The following is a 24324-nucleotide window of genomic DNA, read 5'->3' as shown; positions in this document are numbered from 1 at the left end:
CTGTTGGGGAAACCGGAGCACCCGGAGAAAACCCACACTGACACAGAGAGAACAAGCAGACTCCACACAGAAGGGCTCAACCACCCTGGATTTGAACCAGGAACCCTCTTGCTGTGCATCACCGTGCCACCCAGAGATTCTGTTACTGGCTATTTCTCGCCTCATATGATTTTAGAAAACATATTTGGGATCACCATTTGACTGTAATTTGAGATTTGTTTGCTACCAGACGGACGTCATGTTGTTTCCTGTGGAAAAACAGCCAAGTTCGTATTACGTCACCCAGCAGAGGGAGGTGAGGTGCAGTGTATTCTGGTAGTTGTAGGTTTTTTACTTCTTGATCAAAGGTGACTGCCACAGCCGTTTTTCTCTGTTTCCCTGGTCATAAGTATATGTACAGCCCAGTTTATGAAAAGACCACCTTTTCAGTAGTGAAATACAACTTGAAGGTCTGAGAGGGCAGCCGAGCTGACCTCTGGTCAGTGGTTAAAGAAAGCTATGACTCCCTGAAAGCTTTTTCTCTGCCCTTTTAACCCCTTTTTTCAAAACAACAGATGCTTTTCAGACTCATTAGTGTGTTGTAGGTGTCTAAAGACCTGCAGTTAGCACTGCCTGATGGAGATCTGTTTACCCCTCAGGCCTGTACACACACGCACACACACACATACACACACACGCTCCATTTATACGAGGGGTTGCCATGCAGGGGCTCAGTTAATAGAGAACAGTTTACTTTCTCTATAAATAATTTTGTTCACATTATGTGAAAATGATTTGTGTGGCTCTTTGTGCGTGTGCATGTGTAGGTGTGTTTTTCTCTGTGAATCATTCCAGGCACACACACACATACACACACACACACTATCACGTGGTGCTAATCAGCTCACCCAGCACCAGAGTGAGGCGCCCACCACAGTGATGCTCCCACCGAGCACATTTTCTGCCAGCAGCTCAGCACATGAAACAGCTTAGCACTCCGCTGTCTGGCTTATTTTACAAGTGAAATTTAGCCAGGGTTTGGGCTCAGAACGGCAGATAGTTGGAGGACACTTTACACCGTTGGTTTATAAAACTGTGGCTGAAGATAGAGATACCAAGTGGTCCATGCTTACGGGAAAACAGAGTGCAGGTGTTTTTATGATTGGGGTAGTTATATGAGACTGAAAAAACTACTTTTTCTTTTGGTGGTGGTGTTGAAAACAATTTCCAGTCAGCATGACCTAATGTTGAAGTAACACCATGGAGCAATGTTTTTACAGGTTGGTTGGCGTTTTGCTTGTATTAAGCATGCACATGAGGGTGTACATGCAAGCGAGCATGCAGGTGACTCATCATCACACCCGGCATTACACTGATTGACTGTTGTTAGTGGTGATGACACAGAAGTGTAGCATTTTGGCCTACAAAGGCAAGGAAGAAAACTGCAAGTGAGTAAACATGGATGTAAATAATGCAAAAATAATTTAAAATCTTGATAAAATCTGCTCTGCAAAACTTTCATGTGGAAAGAAATAGAAATACATGCGCATGTTAATCAGACCACAAAATATAATGCGTCTCAGTGAGAAGATCGATGGAGCATGCTTACCTAATTGACAAGTTCCTAAAGGTCTTGGTCCGGTTGTTTTGTTGCGCACCCACGAGTGCGATTGCTGTGTTCACACCTGCCCAAATGAACCACACTTAGGATGCAAACAAACTTGAGTTCGATTGAATCGAACAAACAGGGCAGGTGTGAAAGCACCCTAATACACATATCGAATTCCTGATCGTCAGCAGCTCAGGGGAGATACAGTTATAATGTTTATTTCAACACTCTGACCCTGAGATTGCTTCCCTGTAGTCATCACATAATATCACATTTCAGGACACTGGTGTTCGCCAACACACAGAGGCCTTATTCGTGAACTTAGAGAGAAACAAAAATTTTAAAAAAGAGAGGAGAAATAAGGGGTGAAAGAGGAGGAGAAGATGGGAGAGATAGAAAGTTATATGCAAATACACACTTAAGCTTCCAGTGGCTGTGATCCAGCTGGACAGGGGGTCATGAACTGATGTTGGGCCTTATTACAGCTGGAATATAAGACCCACACACACACACACGCACATACACATCCATACTGAGAGTGGAGAGAGGATGAAAGTGAACGAGGCTTGCTCGAGGGCTTTATTAAAGTGAGTTCAGATTTATGTTTCCTTGGGCAGTTTTTAATGCAGCCTAGGCAGTTTCAAATTTTTACCCCCTACTGCAACCCACTGCTGAGACTCATCTACTGCGCTCTGAACATTTCAACCTCATGTTGCCTCTTTAACAAGCCTCTTCTTCTCTTCTCCCCTCTGAAACCTCAACATAAACACAACACAACATAAACACAGGGCTACAAACACATGCCAAACTGCGCACACACACACACAGAGCTCATAGAAGCAATAACAGATGACCTCCATTTTCCCAGCAGCCCCTCTGTTCAGGAAGTGAGCTGATGTAATGGGGTTCGGGTGATGTTGATGATGGGGGTGTGATGAGTTGGTTACACGAGCTAGCAGGATGGATGGACCGTTCATGTGTGTGTGTTTATATTGTAAGTTTGTTACCGAAGCCTGAGGTCACCACATTCGAGTGTTTTAACTAATTTTATCTGTTTCTCTGAGCTCTTTGCGAGATAATGTGTTGGCTGCCTTTTTACTTTGTTGTCATACCTGACAGTTTAATGTATAGCGAAGTTTACGAGGATGTGCGTGCATGTTTATAAGTTACAGGAAGCCAGGGGCAGGATACAGCGTGAAGGTTTTATAGCCTGCTACAGTAAGCTACAACAGGACTCGGCCGTTATCAGATGTCACACATACTCACACACACATACACACAATGGTACCTGCACACAGAAACATATGGCATCGCTTTGGCCCCATAAGGATTTTAGAACCTAGAGTTCCTTCCTTCTCAAAGTAAAATCCGATCTTAAGGTAACACTGAAGTTTGGAATGTGTCATCTGTCAAAGTTTTACATCTTTTCTCGCTCCCCTGCTGCGAAACATGTGTACTTACTGTACCCCGGCTTGTAAGGTTAAGAGAAGGCAGAGTGAGGAAAGTTCGGGGCGGGCGGGTTGAATGAAAGTCGGTGCGCAACCTGACGTTTCCATTTCGTAACAGGTCACAGTTACAGGATCAGTTGGAGACTACGCAGAGTAGCTGTGGGAGAAACCTGGTCTATCTCACTAATGGGCACGTAGCAGGATGTGCTTCACTAAACTGTAAGCATATGTGAGCAGCGCAGCAACATGTATGTGTCTGCAGTTGCTGATGTATTTTCAGTGTCATTGTCAGATTATTTTAATCAAAAAGAGATCATGTATTTAATGATAGGGTCTTTACGCCATATGTCTTGAATTTATATCATCCGTACCATATATCATAATCTGTGGGATTCAAGCTTTGCACAACTGCTCTTTTGAGAGTTTGGACTTTTCCCTGTTGCATTTTCTATGGAGACGAATGTATTGTTCTCGTGATATGACCCCCCCATAACGTTTTTCTTTACTATAAATTTAAATCCAAGGTTTATGTAGTGAAGCAATTCTTTCTCAATACTAGATGGTAACATGACAAGGGGAAGCTCATGGGGATCAGCACTTTGCGTTGAATCAGGAATGCTCAACTTGCTTTGCTTGAGGTCCACTTTGCAAAATGACAGGAGGTCGTGGGCCAGTCGGAGCAGTCCTGCACAGGTCAGGTGTACTCAGGGACATTTCTATGGCTTTAGGACATTCAAAGCTTAGCCTGGACCTCTGTTGGAGGGGTCAGGAGTTCTGGCACTTTTTTTGTTGGATAAACAAGCTCTGTTTTGATGCTTGCATGCACTCTGGCACCTTACTTACATTCCAAAGTCTTAGGGCTGTTGTGAAATGGAGCCTACTTAGGGCAACAAAAAGTTTATCTTGGGTGCATCTGTACAATGGACAACCAAGACAGGACGGCAGAGGAGATAGCCACACACCAATGCAACTGGGCTGGACAGCCACAAAAACTGTGGTTAGGTATGGGAAAAGAAACATGGTGAGGATGTACCTTAAAATGACACAAAGCTCACATGGATCAGAACGCTGGGGATAGTCCTGTTCACCGCCCCAACCTGTCTCCTTACTAGACCACTCATGATTGCTTCCTTTTGTACTCCCTTTAGTGCATTGATCATGTGATCGCAACCTTCCAAAATACATGAGATATGCATGAATTACTGGCTCAGCATTAAGTGGGATATGTATGAATTTTGGTGCATTACTTTTTGTAGGAAAATGCACCAAGAGTACATGAGAAAAGCCTTGCGGGCAACCCAGCAACCTTGGCCTGCAGTCCATAAATTGAGTATCACTTCTCTACATTGTGTTTTCAAATGTTGATCTAATGCTTTTTTGCCTTATGTAATGCACTTTGAATTATATGTTTGGAAGATGCTTTAAAAAGAGACATCCAATACTTCACAAGCTTTGGATCAACAGACAATACTACTGTATGTCATCAATTAAACTCAGTGTGTCCTTGCTGTGAGCCTTATGACTAGAGGCCACCCATCCATCCATCCATCCATCCATCCATCCATCCATCCATCCATCCATCCATTTTTATCCGCTTATCCCGGGCTGGGTCGTGGTGGCAGCAGGCCAAGCAAAGCACCCCAGACGTCCCTCTCCAGCTCTTCTTGGGGGACCGCAAAGTGTTCTCAGTCCAGATGAGATATGTAATCCCTCCAGCTTGTTCTGGGTCTGCCCCGGGGCCCCCTACCAGTGGGACTTGCCCGGAACACCTCTAACGAGAGGCATCCAGGGGGCATCCTGATCAGATGCCCAAACCACCTCAGCTGACACCTTTCGATGTGTAGGAGCAGCGGCTCTACCTGCGGATGTCCGAGCTCCTTACCCAGTCTCTAAGGCTGAGCCCAGCCACCCCAGCAAGGAAACTCATTTCAACCCCTTGTATCTGTGATCTCATTCTTTCAGCCACTACCAAGAGCTCATGACCAAAGGTGAAGTTTGGGACATATGGACCAATAAATTGAAAGCTTCGCCTTCTGGCTCAGCTCCCTCTTCACCACATGGTCCGATGAAGCACTTGCATTACTGCAGAGGCTGCACCAAACTGCCAATCCATCTCACGCTCCATTCTACCATCACTCGTGAGCAAGACCCCGAGATACTTGAACTCCCTTGCTATGACTAGAAGGAATAATTTAAATGTTAGCCTCCATATATTTAAGATACAGTTGCAGATGTATCATCTAACATTGTAGCAGCATAGGTGCCATCATATTTTTACTGTATGACTCTTTCTACAACTGACACTGGAGTGCCTCTGAACAAGCAAATATAGCTCCTCCGCCATCAGTGAACGTTAGTGAGTGCATGGATGAATGCATGTTTTTAGAGTGTAACTAAAAACCCTAAGCAGACTTAACTGTCAAATATGGTCTTAGTAAGCTTTTGAAATGACAGAAAAAACACTGACATGCAGGGAATATACTATAACTTGAAATGTTTATTTATACCTCACACTCCAACTTTTATGCAAAATAGATTTATGTACAATATACATTCAGTTTCACCTTTTCACAAGAAGAACAAAAGCAATTTACAGTATAATACAAGACAATTTAGTTCAGAAAAGATTAGATTGTGTAAACATGGTCCTCAGTTTCTTTTATCAAATAAAGACAAACAAACAATGTCAAACTTACATTGCAAATAAAACAGTCGTACTATTACATTATGCAGCATCAAAAAAGAAGACACGCATATATTATCCTAAAATTAAATGAGAACAAACAAACTTAACTTACAAAGCACTGGAATTATGAAACTCTTATAAATGTAAACACTTTGATGAGTACAAGTTTGGAAATGTAAGGTCTTAAAAATGCTTTAAAAGCTTTCACAAATTCAGGAAAAACACGCAAATGAAATAAGTCACTGACATTATTGAGTTTTGAAGCTCTAGAGTTGCTGGTTTTTCTATACTTGAGATGAAAGCAAGTACAGCAGTTTTCAGTCACACAGGTATTTTGTACATCATACGTTGTGCTGTAGATGACAGCACATTACAAAAACATTAGTACGGTACCTCTGCTTTCAGTTGTAATGGGGATAGACGAATCTCCAACTTCTAATACCTGCAAGACTGCAAAGGTAGAAAACAAAATATTAATGTTTAGCATGTTTTGCATTGGTGCTTGGTTAACTGCAGTCGCCATTTCTGTAGAAATCTAGATAGGAAGAGAGAAAATACATTATTCCTCTAAAAACTACATCGCTCTACAGTTACAAGATCATCTCTTGTAATTCTCTGTGACCTCTTGTTTTCCTCTGCTCCGTGGCTGTCCGCTGATTACTCTGTTTACTGGCTCAGAACCCGTTCACGTTAACAATAGACTCTTTGTCTTTCTTGCAGTCTAATTGAGTCTTTGGTGAAAAGCAGCATGTTTCCTGCTGCAATACAAGTTTTCTAAACTGAATGTACATCTGTCTGTGGGTGTTTGTGTGTGTACGTGTTTGTGTGCGTGTGTGTTATGGCCTCAGTTCAAAAGGTTATGTTACAAAAATACACTTCAGTCTCTCACAGTATTGGCTTTCTCTCATATGAAGTTCGTTGCAGCATTAGGGTTCATGATAGTAACGATGGAGATGATGAAGCAAATAACAGTCATGGTAATAACGTAATAATTAAAACATTTAACTATACGGACAAAGATGATTAAAAGCAGTTGTAAGTTGCTCTCTTCATTTTCGGCATGAAAAAGCTTATTACGATGCTGCTGATATTCACAATGATGATGACAATTATGATGATGCTGACGCAAATTTCCATGATGAGGAGTACGGATCTGTTAGTTGATGAACTGAGCACCTCCATGTGGCACCATCTCCGTCACACCCCACGCCACCACGTTCCCCCTCTGCTCGCAGCCCTGCCCCTCCCGCAAAGCCAGTTGGGAAATCTCCTCCTCTGACAGCACCCTGTCCCACATGTTCACTCCTGTCATCTTCCCCGCGAACGCCATCTTGGGATTGAAGCCTGCCTCAAACCCTGCCACCCCGCTGCTGCTACTGCTTATAGATGGAGGGCAGCAGCCGTTCCTCTCCTGCCCCAGCTGGAGTGAGCCTCCGTCGGGTAAGATGTGTCCTTCGGCCACTCCGGGTGTGGAGGCCACCTTTTTCCCACCTGCCCACAGAGTCGCCAGGCCCTGCTCAGATGACCAAGCACCGCACAAGTGGATCCACTCTGATGTGCCTCCTGGGGACACCACACCTCGTGCTTCCACCAGATGAGCCTCTCCTCCGATGGTGAAGAACGCAGAGGTCTGACCGAGCAGCAGCTGGATCTCATATGGGTTGCGACGGTTGCCGTAGGAGAACAGCACGGTTTTGTTGGAGACAGTGGTTGGCTTCACCCACATGCAGACGGTAAAGGAGGAGACGGAGAGAGGGACGTCTGGTATGACGGAGGTGTAGATTCGATGGGAACGCATGGGGAAGAGGAGTGCCATCTCACAACCTAAACAGCAAGAAGAGGTGATAATGTTCAGTGTCAGTGGATAAGAATCGTCATTTTTAGATGCAGCTTTAGGTTGCCTTTTTCATTGCTGGGGGCAACGAGATATAGACTGATGACATTCTCCTTTGGTGTGTTGTTTTTATTGATCTTATTATTTTTAGTATTGGTGATAGATATTGCTTGAAAATCATTTCAGGAATATGCAGGTCATGTACAGCCCAGAATAATTTCTTTCAGGTCTAATTGTCGGCCTTTTTTTCAACATTAACCAGTTGCATAATGTCCCAATGAAAACCAACCACCCCTACTTTTTACTATTTGATCATTTAAAACTCAAAGCAAGCCATGTTTTCTAGTTGTCGAAGAAGGCATTTAAGGCATTTCATTTGAGCAAACAGAAAATAACTGGGCCCACAATTGAACCCTGTGGGACTCCACATGCAATTTATTTTAAGAATGAGACTGAATATTTAATGCAGATTGCTTGAGACTTGCACTGAAATGACAACCAAAGTTACAGCTAGATTTTCCTGCATGTGCACAGTGCACTCTCCTCAGTGAGACCACACTGAGTGCTGTTTTGAAACAGTACTTTTAGATGGCAGTATCAGATATGGAAGTCGGGTTGATTAAATGACAGTCAAAGTTCAGTTCATGCTTTGAGATCATGAATCATGGGAGGTTTTTTTTCCTGCCCCACCAATGAATACACACACCTCCGTCTCTGGGTCAACTGGTTCATTGGTTTGCTCTGCTTCATTTCACTTTTTTCCCCAGTTCTCATTTTAATCATTCAAACAGTCACTCCCAAACACTTTCGAACTCACTGTCAAACCTACTTTTTTGAGTAAGGTAAGGTTAATCATTTGGTACGTAAAAAACATGGAGAGAAACTGCACATTATTCTCCATTAAATAAAGCAGTGTTAATGCATGTTGTGCTGATGAGCTCTGTTGGAGGTATAGTAGTATCGAGTGTGTGTGTGTGTGTGTGTGTGTGTGTGTGTGTGTGTGTGTGTGTGTGTGTGTGTGTGTGTGTGCGCGCATGTATGTGTGTTAACATTACACACATTGAATTCATGATGTAGAAAGCTCTTGCTTTTCCTCCCAGTTGACATCCTTTTGCCTTTTTCATCACTCTCTTTTGAGTTTTCTCTTCATCATGTTTCACGTCCATTTTTCTCTCTAGATCCCAATTATTGATGTTACGTTTGTCTCAGGTTTCTGCCACTCAAAAAATAATGGGGAAAAAAACATATTGAACATGCTTTGTGTGTGTGTGTGTGTGTGTGTGTGTGTGTGTGTGTGTGTGTGTATTCATGATGGTTTCCATCTGGTTCTGCTTTCCCAGGGTGCTTTGGTGTGGTTTTTGTGGCGACTGGCTAACGATTACACCTCCCTCGGCTCTGTATGTAGGCCAGATTTACATTACTGGACTATAAAGGTGTGTGTGCATGAGTGTGTGTGTGCATTAGATGAGTAATGTAGCATATCCTGTTTTTACAGCTTTTATTTGATTAATTTTAGGAAATATATGTTTTCTTACTGACATGAGTGTTGACTATGTGGGACTAAACTTGGTCTAAGTTTACTTACTCACACTTAGTCACTTAATCTGCAGCGTTACGTTGTTATTGGTCAGTGTTTAATTCAAGGATGGACAGTAAACCAGAGTAGTAGCTCTACTAATGGAAACCATATGCTGTGGTGTCTTGAATCTGGGAATAATTTGTGTTCACAGTCGGTCCAGCAAGAGTTCTGTATTATCCTTACCTTTTCATGCATGTATTGGCTTCTACAGTATTGTTATCTTTAAACATCTAAAAGTCTCTAAATATCTGTCAGTGAAAATAGCTTCTGGCAAGGTTTAGATTGATGGATGAAGTCCCACACTGCCTGAGTTGAGAGTTTGACCCTGAGTTTTCTTGTGTGATGTCTATCAAAAAATATGTTTATAATAAGTATTAAACAAACAAAAACAAGAGGTAGTAAGTCAGTATTATACGGCTGACCCCCTGCCTGCCCACTTGCCCCTTTTCTCCATGTTTGATTCGACTGTATCGACTCTAACTAATGTTAGTAAGTGAAGGGGAAAGGATAGGTTGCTACTTGAGGAGGACAACATGCCTGGAGACATACAGAATAAGTGGAAAAGGTATTTAGGACAAACATAAGCTGCATGTTATTGGACGTTCAGAAGCAAAGCCCAGTAGAGAGGGGGGTCTCATTCTTCTACTTGAAGCATGACCTGAATGTGTCAATGCAGCAAAAAAAAAATGAGGATGGAAGGTTGTTTGGGTGGAGAAACTTGAAGACAAATACAAAGAAACAGGAAGCAACAGGTAAAGACAGACAGAGATATTGGTGATGGTAAGATGGATATCTCACCTGCGGGTAGGTATCTTTGCCTTGATGACCTCAGCACCTCCCCCAGTTCCACCCTCGTCTGTTGCAGCGCAACCAGCACTCCCTCTAAAGCCACCTCTTGTGATGTGACCTCTTGCACCCGAAGCCCTGCCCCTCCACTCCCTGGAAGCTGGGATCCTGTCTTTGTATTCATCCCCATCCCAGCTCCCGGGCTGCTGAAGCAGCTGGTCTCTAGCTTGGCGAGTCGGGAAGCTTGTGTTCGTGCTGCGGTGAGGAGCTGCTGCACCATTGCCTCCAGGTGGTTAGAATTCCCGACAGAATTCCCAGCAGCGGCAGCCGAAGTCTGATCTCTGGATTTGAGGCGCTCCAGAGTTTCTCTGAGGCGGCCCTCCAGCTGCAAGGCCATCCTTCTTCCTGCTGTCTCCACTGCAACCCCACAGGAGCCTCCGTACTGGGCTACAAACCTGACCAAAAAGACCAATGTAAAAGATTTAAACCTTTTCAAATGAAGCACTTCAGTCCTCACCAGCCAAGGCTCATTTAGCACCAGAATTTGGCCTGAAACCAATCCTGGTTCCCAGTTCACTTGTAAAACCATTGAAATTTAAAGGAACTGGAAAGTTGTAATTTAAAAAAATAATTGGCAACAATTTTGATTGAGCATTCAATAATTTTAAAGAAAAAGAGACAAAGAAAAACACTGGTTTAAGCCTCTCAAATATAAACACTTGTCTATTTTTCTTGGCTGTCTATAATGGTAAATGTACAGACCAAATGATCGAGAAAATAATTAGTAAGTTATTTAATAATGAAAATAAGAAGTAGCCTCAACCCCTAATCTGAAGGACCTCCATGGGTCAAGGATAGCAATACTAGTAGGCCCTGTTTACACTTGATTTTAAAATGCCTCTTGGGCGAACAGATCACAAGTGGACAGCTGATACACATCGCAGTTCACCCCTGTGTCTATCATTCATCTCCAAAGTGTCCAGCTGACCACTTGTGTTTACTTTTTGTTACCGCCAACGTCACCTTCGCTGGAAGGTCAAAGGGTCCTGCACACAGTTATTACATCAATCCATCATCAAGCTCAAGATTTGTTTTGCACGGCTAAGAAAACAAATGTGTTTCAAGAACTGTATACATGTATGGGTTATTCCAACTGTTGGAACACTGTCACTAACAACCACAAAGTTCATGCCTTAATTGATGATGTATTCCTTGTCTGGAGATGCATCAGGGCGCATTATCATCATACAAAAGATTTGTGGTCACATGTGTCCTAGACCAGTGGTTCCCAACTGGTCCAGCCAAGGGGTCCAGATTTCTCCTTAGTCACGAGTTAAGGGTCCACACAGTTTAATATATTCAGCGTCATACTTGCGTTTGGCCATGTCATCAAGCTAGTTTGCTGTCTGTGTCAGGTAGTGTCTCACTTTACATCAGGAAACGGCACTTCAAAATAAAAGCTCTGTGCCAGAAATTCACCGTACTTAAAAATAAAGTGCGTTTTTTACAAATTTGACATGTTTGTGAGTCACTTGCGGTCCATTCAGAATTTACCCAAGACCCACTTCTGGACTGCGACCCACCAGTTGGGAACCACTGTCCTAGACCACCTTGGAAAGTGGTTTGAATGATGGGATCATAATACATCTTTGTGGTTTTTCACACTTGTATTTAGTGTTGTCCACTTGTGATCCAATCACCCAAGCCCCATTTTAAAAACCAGGTGTGAACAGGGTTGCACTTAAAGGTTGTAGACTTTCATCACCAGTGTAGTAAACCTTTGAATTACAGGTAAAGGTAACTGGTTTTTATGTTTCATTTGGGTTTCATTCCTAACCTCTTAATATCATGACTGAGTTTAATTCACATTTTTAGTGCAACTTGTGCAACTGTCACGAAAGCTCCTTTCATCTCGTTTGAGAGTGTAATTACTTGGACCGCTGATCCCTTTGTCCAACCAACCTTAGCATTTCTCCACGCAGTGACCCCATCTCCACCTTGATGATGTCATCTGCATACTGAAGTAGCATGTTCTCCCTCATCTGACTGTTCTCCAGCATCGAGAAGATTTTGTCCCATTTGTTCTGTCCCATTAGCTCTGGAGAATTGCAAGGGGCTGGAATCAGTGTGGCTGGAGAGAGGGATGGTAAAAGAGAGAAGAGAAGAGAAGAGAAAAGGAGTAAATACTTGGGGTTTCTGTAGAATGGAGAGGAGGATTTCCTGTTTGACTGGACAGGGGTTTTTATAGTCTAACACCGGGCCCCCCACGGACACAATGGAGACAAGTGCACTCCCCCAACACCCCGTCTACTCGAATGTAAAAGAGTATTAATAGTGCAACATAAAAAAATGTAAATGTAGTTACTCATGCCATCATTTGTTTTGGAGCCACAATTTTCATAAACATAACATACACACAACTGTCATTGGAATAGTTTGATACTGAAGAAAACTTAAAAACATAGTGATTCTCAGGCAATGCTCGGGCAGTGTCATTAAGCTAATTTATGCCCCCCCACTCCCACGCCCCCCTGTGGATATGGAAAGAAGGACATTTCTTCCACCAGTGTCCAAGATTTTAACTCCTCAAGCACTCCTCTGTCATTGTGTTTACACTCTGCTCGAGAGCGATGGAGAAGTGAACTTGTCCCGCAGTTACTGTTTGTAGTTCTTTACCAGATGCGAGTGCAGGTGTGGCTTCAGAGAGTTGCACACAGGAAATATCTTTAACTTTTCTCAGCTGTGCTGAGTTGAACATACTATGATCTTTCCAGTTTTGACAGCAACTTTGGGGGCCGTAATTGTAAAGAGAAAGACAAAAAAAAAAGTATGCAAAAAGCAACATGTTCATGTCTGCTGGTAGAGCTGAAATCTGTTAATGCTGCAAGACGAGAATGTCTTTGAGATTGTGGGAACAGATAGTGGAACAGCAGGTAAAAGGAAGAGTACTGATGATAAAGGACGAAGTGAGGTTGTCAGGGGAGAGATAAGAACGTGAGAAAGAAACACAGACGCACAATTGATCCTTTGCTTTTCCAGCTATACGTCTGTCTTCCTGTGTGAGTGAGGAGGAAAAGAAAAGGAAGGAAAAGGAAAGTTTCTGTTCACGCTGAAAAGGAAATGAAAAGGCTGAGAGTAGGGGAGACACAAAGCGAAGCCAGGGGACTGAGAATATGTGTCACACACCGTTCTGATTAACGTTTGAGCCACTCAAACTCTGTTTATGACCTGCAGACATATTCTAGAGGGGCATATCATAGGACTGCGGGATTTGTTTTGGCTGCCTGTCCCCAAGGTTCAAAGTAAATTAGACGGAAGGTTCATGCACTCTGCGCAGGTCTGTCAGAGGTTTTAGAGGATTTTGATGGATCGGGGGTAAGTAGAGTGTAAAATGACCTTTTACAGGCCTTTTGGTACTTTTGACCTTCGGGGTTTGAAGGCTTATGTAATCAATTCTGCCTCTGCGTTTACCACTTTGTTTAAGAGAAATTACATTTGTATTTCTGCTGTTCTTTAATGAATGAATTACATTTATTTCTGTGAGCGACCTCTTTAAGAACTCATCTAAGGACTGTATCTACTGTATATTTACATACAGATTCAATACACAGAAGAACACAGTCAAATGGAGTAGAATTACAGCCTGTACCCTCCCTCTGCCACCAGTCTGGGTTTACTTATCTGCTACATGTTTTAGCCTGTCATTCATTTTAAAATGGACTGTGTCGTGACCTCTTTCACATTGCCCTCATTAATTTAAATTCCACCCAGAGATTCAGAGATATGAGCAGGTCAAAGCAGTGATCTGTGTCTTCCTACAGGCCCCTCTCCTTCCTCACACACCTGCATACAAACTATATTTAACACACGTGACTTGACTTTTCCCCCCTAGTCCAGCAAGCGCAGTATGAATTGTGTTTTTTGCCTTCACCTTTTCTCGCTTTGGCTGGCAGACGCTATTTTGCTTCTTTAGAGCTGGTATTTCACTATTCTCAGTCATTTGTTCAGGCCACTCTCATTTTCCCCTTCAATCAGGTTTAATCACATCATGGGCCGTGCCCAGAGCAAAGTTTCCTGCCTGTTAGCTGTTGGTGCTGCAATTATACCTCCTGCCAGCTTTAAAACAACAAACAAACGCAAAATGCAAGCTGTGCGATGCACGCACGCAAACACGCGCGCTCGCATTTTCCCTTTCATGTACACACTTGAACACATTCTTTTCTCTCGCAAACAGGGATGCTTTCCAAAACAGCTGAGAGAAGAGTTTTGTAATTATATGCTGTGGTGTTGCTGCAATTTGGTGGCCAGTCATTCATGCTGTAATATGTGTCGGTCCCGGTCGGCTGCTGAAAAAGCCCTCTGCTTTTTTGGCTCAGCATATTCTTTGATGCTGCTCGTCTCATACACAAACCCTGTCTCTGCCAACAGTCTGTGTGCTCTACGTGCTGTGGTACTTGTTTTGTCTTTTTTTCTAAGCTGTATTTGAAGCCACTAACCCTTTTTGAAAAAACCCCTAATTATTTTCTGTCTTTTTCTGCAACCTGTAAAGCGGCTACAGTATAACTGGACCCCAACTGTTCCTTTATTTCTCCTCCATCCCTCAGTTTGTCTGCTCTCTGTCATCTTATACTAATATTATAGTTGCGGTACTTCTTAAATCATAGTGATGACTACTTTTCGGCACTTTCTGTCAGTTCTAAGGGTCTGCTCATATCATTTTCACCCTCAGGAGCATGTCAAATGTTGATCCCCACTTTAGTAAGTTATGACAGAGACTGCTCTCCGCTCACACAACCCCATGCATGAATCCTACAGGAAATCGATTTCACGCCCCAGAATTGAATTAAAGTGCGACCATGTCCATCTGAGAACCTTAATCCGACAAATCACACGTGCACACACAGTTTAACACTTACGTTCTGGTGTCTCTCCATCTGTGATTTCATTGTAGTAACTTGTGTCAGCGTAGTTGACCTCAATATCATCCTCATATGCGAGAACCAGACACACGCACGCCGACAGCACACACACTGCCTGGGGGAGCCTCCACCGGAACATGCTGCTGCTGCTGCTGCTGCTGCTGACTGCGTGTAGAGGAGTGTATGAGGCCTGCGAGTGAGAGTGTGTGAGGCTGAGTGAGTGTCTGTTAAGTTTCAGGTCTGACTGCTTGTCTTTGTGTGTCTGTATGTATGTGTGTGTTCAGGTTGGCTGTGTGGCTCTAGGTCTGTCTCACTTTCTACAGTGCTACAGGTCCACCACTCTCTTTTTCAACCCCTCACTCTCTCAAACAGTGTTTGTCCCTCCTCCCCATAATGACTCCCCACCTCTCTCCTCTCCCTCTCTCCCTCTCTCTCATTCTTTCTCGTTAAATGCTGAGCAATCCTTTGGCAGGAAGCCCAGCAGTGTAGAGTGCTTCAACCAGAGAGAGTGCTCTACACACACACACACACACACACACACACACACACACACACACACGTATATTACTATCGTTCTTATGAGTACTTTCCATTGATTTACTTTATTCATCTATAAACTTAACCTGCAGACCATAACCCTCAGCGCTGCGTGCTTACTCTTAAAGGATACCTTTGGTTTATTACAGCTTGGGTCAACTTACCGCAATAAATTAAATGCTGAGATCTGGGAACACAGTGACATGAAAGAAATACAAGCAGTTAGATGATCAAACAGATTTTAGTCAGGCCACATTCTAGCCAGACTGTCAAAGCCACTTCTCTTTTCAGGTTGACCTGAAGTTGAGTGTCCGAAATGTCACTTATCCCTCACTAGCCACTGAAGCCTATCCCAGCTGACATTGGGCAAGAGGTGGGGTACAGCCTGGACAGGTCGCCAGACTATCGCAGGGCTAAAACAAAGAGTCACCAGTTAACCTTCTTTGGACTGTGGGAGGAAGCCGAAGTACCCAGGGAAAAGCCATGCAACATGCAAATTGCAATAGTGATCAAAATACATATCTGTGATGCATGCAAGATGATGTTAGAGGGCAAACAGTCTTTTTTGATATGTGATGCTACCAACATCTGCGTGCAAAAAAACCGATGACAAAGAACTTGTACAAATCTGAGCCTCCAAGCCTTTAACAATGGATGGACGTAACCAAGGAGATCTTTATACTGGGAAAGATGACATTTTCCCTGAGGTCTACAGGAGCAATATTCCCGCAGAAAATAAGCAAAGTGGACTGTCTTTCAGAAGACATAGACCCAGCTTCACTGTGAATGCCTGGACAATAAAAGGACCGTTAACACGTGGACTCACGATTACCTAACTGGAGCGGCCCTACACAATGTTCTCTATGGTGTTTTGCTTTGTCTAAACTAATCCTTATACAAACCTGAACTATAAATCTGAGATCTTACTCCAAATTGTCTTTGAGCCACACTCTTAATCCTTATTATAGGATTAACCTTAAAGGGGAACACCACCTAAATTAAGAATCCCAATATATTATTTCCCATTGGCCTAGGAAAGTTCAAGGAATTTTTGTGAACATGAGCCACTCTCTGTCAAAGCCAGAAACCATATAGGTAAGTGTCAAACTTGTGATGCCATCAAGTGTAAAGTCTGGAGCTGCTCCATAGATAATTAATGGGAGTTCGGACACAGAAAAAGTACCCATATACTCAAAACATTCCCCTGGGTGCTCTCAGTGTCAACTATACATCTTTCAGCATTTGTTGTTTATGAAACAGCTCAAGACTTTATACCTGATGACATCACAAATTTGGGTTTTAGCACTTGGGAATTGGGAGAGAATTGTTCATTTTTACTAATATTTTTGGACTGTACCAATTTTGGAAATGTGCATAGTCCCCCTTTAAACCCTGTTATTACACAAACTCATACAGTCCAGCACGTGGGGAACATCCTTTGAGGAAATAAGTAAATGTTCGAAAATTTCTCTAAATTTTCGTCCTTGTGAAAACATGTGGCTCTCACAAGCACAGAAATTTAGAAGCGGCGCTCCAGCCTGCGAGCGAGGCGGTGAGTAATGCGTCGTTGGAGGTAGCCTGTATGTCGTAATCAGATATAACTGCAGCCCCTGCGACTCACAGAGAGAAGGAGTGAGAGGGGAAAGAGGTAATGGAAGGGGGAGGAGAAAAAGAGAGCACAAGCTTTCCTGATTTTTGCCCCATGCCGAGACGGTGGGTGTGTTTGTGTGTGTGTGTGTGTGTGTGTGTGTGAGGAAGTTTGAATGGAACCCAGACGTCGGGGGTTTCTAAATGGGTTTATTGTTCTCCTGCTTTGCTGTGTTTATTTATTTATTTGTCAGCCTCACCATGTGCATATTTCTGTGTATATACTCTATGTGCATTTATCTGCTGTGAGTGTATATACTCTCGTGTGTATGCGTGTGTTTTCAGGGGGATGGAAATAATGACTTCCTCATGAGATTTTAGGATTTGCCCCCTCTCCCGTTCTCATCCCACTCCCCCTCCCTCCAACTTTCTGTCTGTCTGTGTCCCTTATTCATTGTGTCTGTTTTCTCTCGCTCAAATACCAGCTGAAACACACACTTGTTCGCTTGTTATCTGTTGTGAAGCAGCCTTTTCATTCGGACAGCTGCGCAGACAGAGAGGAAGTTGTGTGGAGTAGCAAAAGCTGTTTCATTTAGCTCTCTATTGCCACTTGATGGGACACAATATTGGTTTAACCTGTTGCCAGTTCATTAAAGCTGTTATATTTTCTCAAAAGAAAGTGTGAAATTTAACAGTTTCTTTTGCAGGATGTTATTTTTCTGCACACCTGTCAACTGGGTGCACATTTCTAGACTGCTGTTGTCTGGTACGTCCTCAGTAAAAAATCCTGTAATGGACAAGATGGGATGTGTTTTATTTTTTACTCAGGAGCTGCAGCAATATGTTTCAGACCACCTTCTCCAAACTTATTACGACTCATCAAGACATTCTCACTTCGCCCTTGTCACATATTGTCATGGACTTTCCACGTCCACATACGACGTGCAAGGTACCCTTGGTGCATTGGTTGTTGACGTTCTGGGACGCCGTGTCAAGTTCTGCCTGTTACATGCATTGTCTTCTTTAAAATTCACTTCTGTTTTCACAGGAAAGTTACCGTTTACATACAGTCTCTTTCAAAATAAACCGCAAATTGACATTCTTTTCCTTCAACAACAAACATGGTTAGGTTTAGGAAAAAAGAGTAGGGTTTGGCTTTAGAATCTTACGGGACGTGAACACTGCTCATTCGGGTGAAGGTTGGTGTTTGTTAGACCCATCCACCACCCCTCCAGCCTGCTCCAATCTGACTTTTGCCGCCTAATTTTTGCCACCGGGCACCATTAAACTATAACGGCAACTGGTGGCATAGCATATCGACGTTAAAGGACGCCTTTTTCGTTGGTTTCTGACGCCGCAAGTCACTGCCCAAGCACCGGATTTCAATGACTTCGGAGTGAGATCGGGCTCGACCTGTATTTACCTTTATAGTTAGGCAGCGACCTCTATTGGCTGTAGTAATTATGACAGGAGCAAAGGAGGAAGTCAAGTGATGTAGTATAAAGAGCAACACGCAGGTCAGGGTGGATGGATGGGTCAAACAAACACAGGACTTTCACCCAGGAGATTGTTGTTCGTGTCCCATGTCAAAGCAAAAGTCACTGCTGACTTATTTCAAGCTCCGTAACTTAAAGGAATAGTTAACCCACAAAATGATCATTGTTGTGCCGTGTTCATTTGAATTAATCAGGAAACTATGTTTTTCTCGCATCCCTCCATGGAAAACGTTAAAAATGTTAATTTATTGATTGATTGAGGACCATGTTTAACAACAGCAAAACATCAGTTTAAAAACTCTCACACAACTCATGCAGGATAACCCATGTCTCATTTATCCAGGTGTTTGCTCAGTACCTTACCATGTACCTTACCTTACCATGTAAAACTGAACTGAAAAGGAAATTTATCTGTCCCCACTTCAAAGCCAGAATCTGATAGTAAGGATGTTTTGTGAAAATACATATGTTTGGGAAGTTCTGAGCATGGGACTGGATAAATGAGGCTTGGATTATACTGCACGAGTTGTGTGAGAGTGTGTAAGGGGATGTTTTGATAAAGCTTTGCTGTACGTGGTCCCCAACCAATCAATAAATCAATGTTTGCCGTTTTCTGTGGAGGTATGCAAGAAAAATAAATGAATTGACACACAAATGTTGTTGTTTTTTTGTGGGTGAATACATTTTGTGAGTACATGATGTTACGGAGGTTACAAAATTACGTACCAAAAGTATTATTTTAGTTCACACCATGATCTTTTTTCTAAACCTAACTGTGACCATTTCTCAACCTTAACCATGTGTTTAAGACTGGGATTGTTAGTACATGCATCGTATGACGTGTTGTATGTTTGGGATTTATATGAAGTGAGTATCATCATGAGTATCCACTGCCAACAGTCTCTGACCAGGCAAAGAAAAAAAGCACCACCACCAAGACTTGGACAATTTATTTTGTCAATTTAAGTTGTTACAACATTTTGCTCGTGAAGGATTTGTGACATAGAGGTGTACTCCAGTACACTGTGACACCCCCGTTGGGTGTGGTCACAGGTACATCAACCTTCAAGCTCTCAGCCACAGAGGGCAGTGAGAAAAAACAGTGTTTCAGACGTGTATTAAACTACTCTTCTCCGACAGTGGTCAGCACATTGATTTTTATCCTCACATCCCTGCTGTTAACAGTAACATTATTTTTTTGAACAGACTGTGAGCCACACTGTTCTTTATATTATATATTTATCTTACATTCTTAGGCCACAATTTAAAAAGTTGTGAAAACATCACGTAGAGAGCAAAGGAGGACATACATGTGTCTCATAAATCACAACACAGAAACAAGTGATGAAAACCTGATGAAAACATGGGTTCTGATCTTTCAATTGATACCACATTGAAGAATGTAGATCAAGTAAGGACATAGCTGGAATTTTGGCAAAAAATCAGTGGGAAACCTTGACTTTATGTCTTTGGATGGAAATGAAATAAAATGAAACATAAAGCTGTATTTATGCTGGACAAATGGTGAAGTGAATTTGGAATTTGGAATAAACACAGGTTTAGTTGGAGGTATTTTATTTATGTTACTGAATAAAATTAGAAAGGCACTGAAACAGAGTGGCAGTGCCCATACTTAGATTAAAAATATAAAGCTTAAAAGAGTATAATGCCTTATCATATATAGAAGTAGACAGATGTTATATGCTTAAAGATACAATTTGAAAAAGACACACAAAACATGTGTGGGTATATGCACAGCATGTGTGTGCATGCGAGTAAATGTTTCCACGTTTCTCCATATGACTGCGACCTATAGTGGGAACCAAGCCAACTGGAAACACATCATACATATTCCTCTGATAGACCAGAGCAGAAATCACTTCAGTGTGTGTGAAGGTATATTGTACATGTTTGTGTCTTATGCAATGCATGCATTCTTTGATTGATGTGACTTATACTGAAGAAATCGTGAGAAAATATTATGTAATTTACAAGATCAGATGTTACCTTGCAGGAGTCTAAACCTTCATGCATGATTCATCTGAGAAATCTGGCTCCACTGCCTATTCTCAACCCGGTCTCAGTCCGAAGTCATCGAAATTCGGCGCTTGGGCGGTGACTTGCAGCATCAGACACTGACGAAAAGAGGCGTCCTTACAGTCGACATGATAAGTGGATGGTTGCCGTTATAGTTTAACAACAACCACGACTTTCACCTGGGAGAGCGGTGATCATGTCCCGTAAGATTCTAAAGTGTTTGTGTTGTTGAATGAAAAAATGTCAATTTGCATTGTTGTACTGTCATAGTGCATTTATTTTGAAAGAGACTGTATGTAAACATTAAATTTCCTGTGAAAACGGAAGCATATTTTGAAAGAAGACAATGCATGTAACAGCCAGAACTTAACACGGTGTCCCAGACCAATGCACCCAGGGTACCTTGCATGTCATATCTGGACATGGGTCCATGACCAAAACGTGTGACGAGGTTGGAGTGAGAATTTGTTGCTGTTTTAAAACCATAAAATCTACAGTATATCAGGTGTTTTATCTGATTTCCTGTCTATATTAAGGCAAATATTTTTACTGTCTGAGAAGGGGCTTTATTGTTACCAGATACAGTATGTTAAAATTGTATACTGATGTTTAAAAATGTCAGGTCACTAAAAAAATGATGCCTTTGTCGAGAGCAGGAGGAGTAGAAAGCATTTTTTATCCATTGTCATATATGATCCTCCATCTAGAAAGGGTCAATTTCAAGGGACAGAGTGATTAGTTTGGAGGTGAGACTTTCTTCTGTAGAAAAATTACAGCATTGGAAATTCATTCGTACAAGTACAATGAAAAGTCTTGTGGAGTGGGTCAGACAAAGTGTTTGACTTCAGCAGAGAGTTTTACTTTGGCACAAGAGAATAGGGTTTGCACCTCGTCTCCTTGCATGTAACCATTCAAGGCAGCCTTTCCAAAACTTAACTCAGTAGTTTTAGATGTTTAAACATAAATTAATCACGGCTTTAGTTCATCAAGTGCCTATGCAATGACAAATGTCCTGCTCCTTTGTTTAAGTATTATTGAAAGGACTTTACACCAGGGGATATTGTATCATATGACATGAGGCACACAGATGCATCAACTACACCTCCAGCTGCACTGACCTTCTGCTGACTCAGCAGTAAGAGACAGGAATGCTGAGTAATGTGTCTTTTAGGGCTTGATCACATCCTGAAAGCATCATGAGTATTCTTAATAACAATATAGGAAGAGGAGGAGGAGGTGGTTCCATTCAGAAAGGACAGGACATTTTGTCTTTCACACACCAACAGAGAGTCTGTACGGGTGAAGTTATCTAGGTGAGGGGGGGTGGTCACAGAGTTTAAACTTTGCAGGAGACACTGTCTGTGTGTGTGTCAGTGAATTGCACTTGCGTGTATTGGGTACAGTGTTATGGTTTTCCCTTTATGATTTAAATGTAAAATATTTTTTATGCATGAAACATTTTGACAGTTTCTTCCGCCCTCACCCGCCTAGGGTTATTCGAGCTGGGTGAAATACGACTTACGGGACGTACATACACGAAATGAGTGTTGGAAGCTACTACAGAAAACACGTTGAAGTCGTAAAGCTATCCAGAAACATCCCACTGGATATCATTTGTGCTGATCTCTGCATTTTTGTCCTGTACAATAACTCAGCTTGCATAAGTGTCTTTTGGCAGGTTATGTGTATTGTAATGGAATGTTCCTGTCTCTGTCCGAAACAGGGCTGCAACAACTGTCAGTTAATTGACTATTTGAAAATTAATGATGCGACAATTATGACAAGTGATTCATTGTTTCAACAAAAGCTTCTTACATGTGAAATATTTTCTGGCTTACTCTTCCATAATATGACACAGAATCTTTGAGTCTTTGGCTTTGATGCAACAGTTTTGGTCCAGACTGGAACACCTTTGTGCGCTCACTCATGGTTTCCACATGATGAATCCTGATGACTTTTCATCTCGCACTACCATCTGATCAAAAATTGTAATTTGGTCAATATTTTCATTCAAGACCAAATACCTGCAGAACTGATGAAATCCCCATCAGCTTCAGCTATACTCTGTGTTTAGTGCTAATTAATGGACCTGCATGGTAAATGATCTTGCACTTGTATAGCGCCTTTCTCATCCTTCGACCACTCAAAGCGCTTTTTACACTACGAGTCACATTCACCCATTCACACACACACTGGTGGCCGAGGCTACCATACAAGGTGCCACCTGCTACTCAGTTTTTAACACACTCACACACTGATGGAGCAGTCAATAGGAGCAATTTGGGGTTCAGTATTTTGCTCAAGATCACTTTGAAATGTGGACTGGAGGATCCGGGGATCGAACGACTGATTAGCGGATGACCCGCTCTACCTCTGAGCCACAACCGCCCCGATTAGCAAACGTTAGCATGCTAAGCTAAGATAGTGAACGTGGTATAAACGTGTCTGCTAAGCATCAGCATCCTGGCACTGTCATTGTGAGCATATTGATGTTAGCATTTAGTTCTCAGCACTTCACAATATTGCTAGCACAGCTGTAGACTGTGTCCACCAAAGTGTTTTATCCTGAGGTCGGCTTATTTTTTTAAATATTTACAGTAGGCTAAAAATGCTGGCAGTGTGATGAGCATAGACTGTAAAAATAATGGACATAGCTATCACGTCACCCATTGCTTTGTGGACTGCCGTTTTGTAGACTGGAGTTGGACATTTTGGCTGTTGCCATCTTGGTTTCTTTGGAGCCAGAAGTGACCATATTTGGACGAGAGTGTAGACCTGTGGATGAGCGAGGGGTGGATTGGCAGACAGCTTGTCCCTCAAAGCTACCCGCCCTTAATTATTTGTAACTTTCAGCCTTAATAAAATGTAAATAGGTGAGTTGAAAATTTAACCCCCGTACAGTTGTCATGATTAGGGATTAGCTATAGAGACCAAAACCATTTTTTGTACCAGGTTGTAAACTTGTTTATTCCTGCTGTAAAGTTGGGCATTTTAAAATGGGGTTCAATGGGAATTGAGGTCGCCTCAAGTGGCCGTTAGAGGAACTGCGGTTTTTGGCATTTCCATGTTGACCTCATCTTTCTATGATGAGACGAGGTGCTGGGCACCACACATTTGGTGTTTTTCCTGATTGTCAAGAATTGAAAAACGTTCAACAATGGGTAAAATGCTGCACTCATCACTGTTACTTTTTACACAGCCTGAGCAGCGCTTCACATTTTCAGCTGAAAAAAGAAATGCTTTGGTGGACATGGGGCCTTTAGTCTTGTTGACTGCTGGTCCGACACAACAAGACATTTGAAAATGTCACTATGGTTCCTTGGTATTTCTGATCACAATTTGCTGACTTTTTAAAATCTAAGTGATTACTCAAGAGATTAATTGACAGATGACTTGATAATAAAAAATAATCTGTAGTTGTGGTCCTAGTCTAAAACTACTAATTGCATCAGAGCTGCCACAATGGACATTTTTAGCACTAGTAGCCTGCCTTTTTAAAAATGATTCCTATTGACTTTTATATGGTCGTTTTTATACAGTAGGAAACAGGGCTAGATTTTAGGGAAATGTCAAACATCTTCTTTTTGCTCTTCTGTCATGTGCTATCCTTTCGAGGGCTAAAATGTCATGTAAAATTGCATAAAATGAAATATGCATCTTTAATAGAGATCTCGGAAAGTTACTGATGTTGATACACTGGTCCCAGCGCTGTTAGTGATGCCTTCGCTTTATGGTTTTGTCATTGCTGTGGGATGAAATGGCTTTTTACTGCCATATTACAGCAAAGACACTGAAAATCATTTTCCCCATGACTCAGACTCTTTTAG

The 24324-nt window shown here is 42.3% G+C and overlaps 2 protein-coding genes across 6 annotated transcripts in view; one reads left to right on the top strand and one right to left on the bottom strand.

Moving 5' to 3' along the window:
• Positions 1-24324, top strand: part of veph1 (ventricular zone expressed PH domain-containing 1) — a 124639-nt gene that overhangs the window by 22503 nt on the left and 77812 nt on the right. The window lies entirely within an intron of this gene.
• Positions 5520-15184, bottom strand: ptx3a (pentraxin 3, long a). Its single transcript, XM_050064037.1, has 4 exons — positions 14838-15184; positions 11884-12052; positions 9934-10376; positions 5520-7546 (listed from the first exon to the last, which is right to left on the bottom strand). The coding sequence occupies exons 1-4, from the start codon at positions 14977-14979 to the stop codon at positions 6879-6881; spliced, it is 1422 nt and encodes a 473-aa protein (XP_049919994.1). The 5' UTR covers positions 14980-15184; the 3' UTR covers positions 5520-6878.

This window comes from Epinephelus moara, chromosome 2, assembly GCF_006386435.1.
Source record: "Epinephelus moara isolate mb chromosome 2, YSFRI_EMoa_1.0, whole genome shotgun sequence".
Lineage (NCBI taxonomy): Eukaryota > Metazoa > Chordata > Actinopteri > Perciformes > Serranidae > Epinephelus > Epinephelus moara.
Note: the sequence above shows the minus strand (reverse complement) of the source record. Positions and strands in the feature narration are given on the sequence as shown.

What these genes read in the sequence shown, in the direction of transcription:
- ptx3a (XM_050064037.1), bottom strand. Translation starts at nt 14,979, where the DNA reads ATGTTCCGGTGGAGGCTCCCCCAGGCAGTGTGTGTGCTGTCGGCGTGC. An exon ending in CTGCGTGGAGAAATGCTAAG is followed by an intron (nt 10,377 to 11,883) that starts GTTGGTTGGACA and finishes CTTTTTGGTCAG; the next exon opens with GTTTGTAGCCCAGTACGGAG. An exon ending in GCAAAGATACCTACCCGCAG is followed by an intron (nt 7,547 to 9,933) that starts GTGAGATATCCA and finishes CTTGCTGTTTAG; the next exon opens with GTTGTGAGATGGCACTCCTC.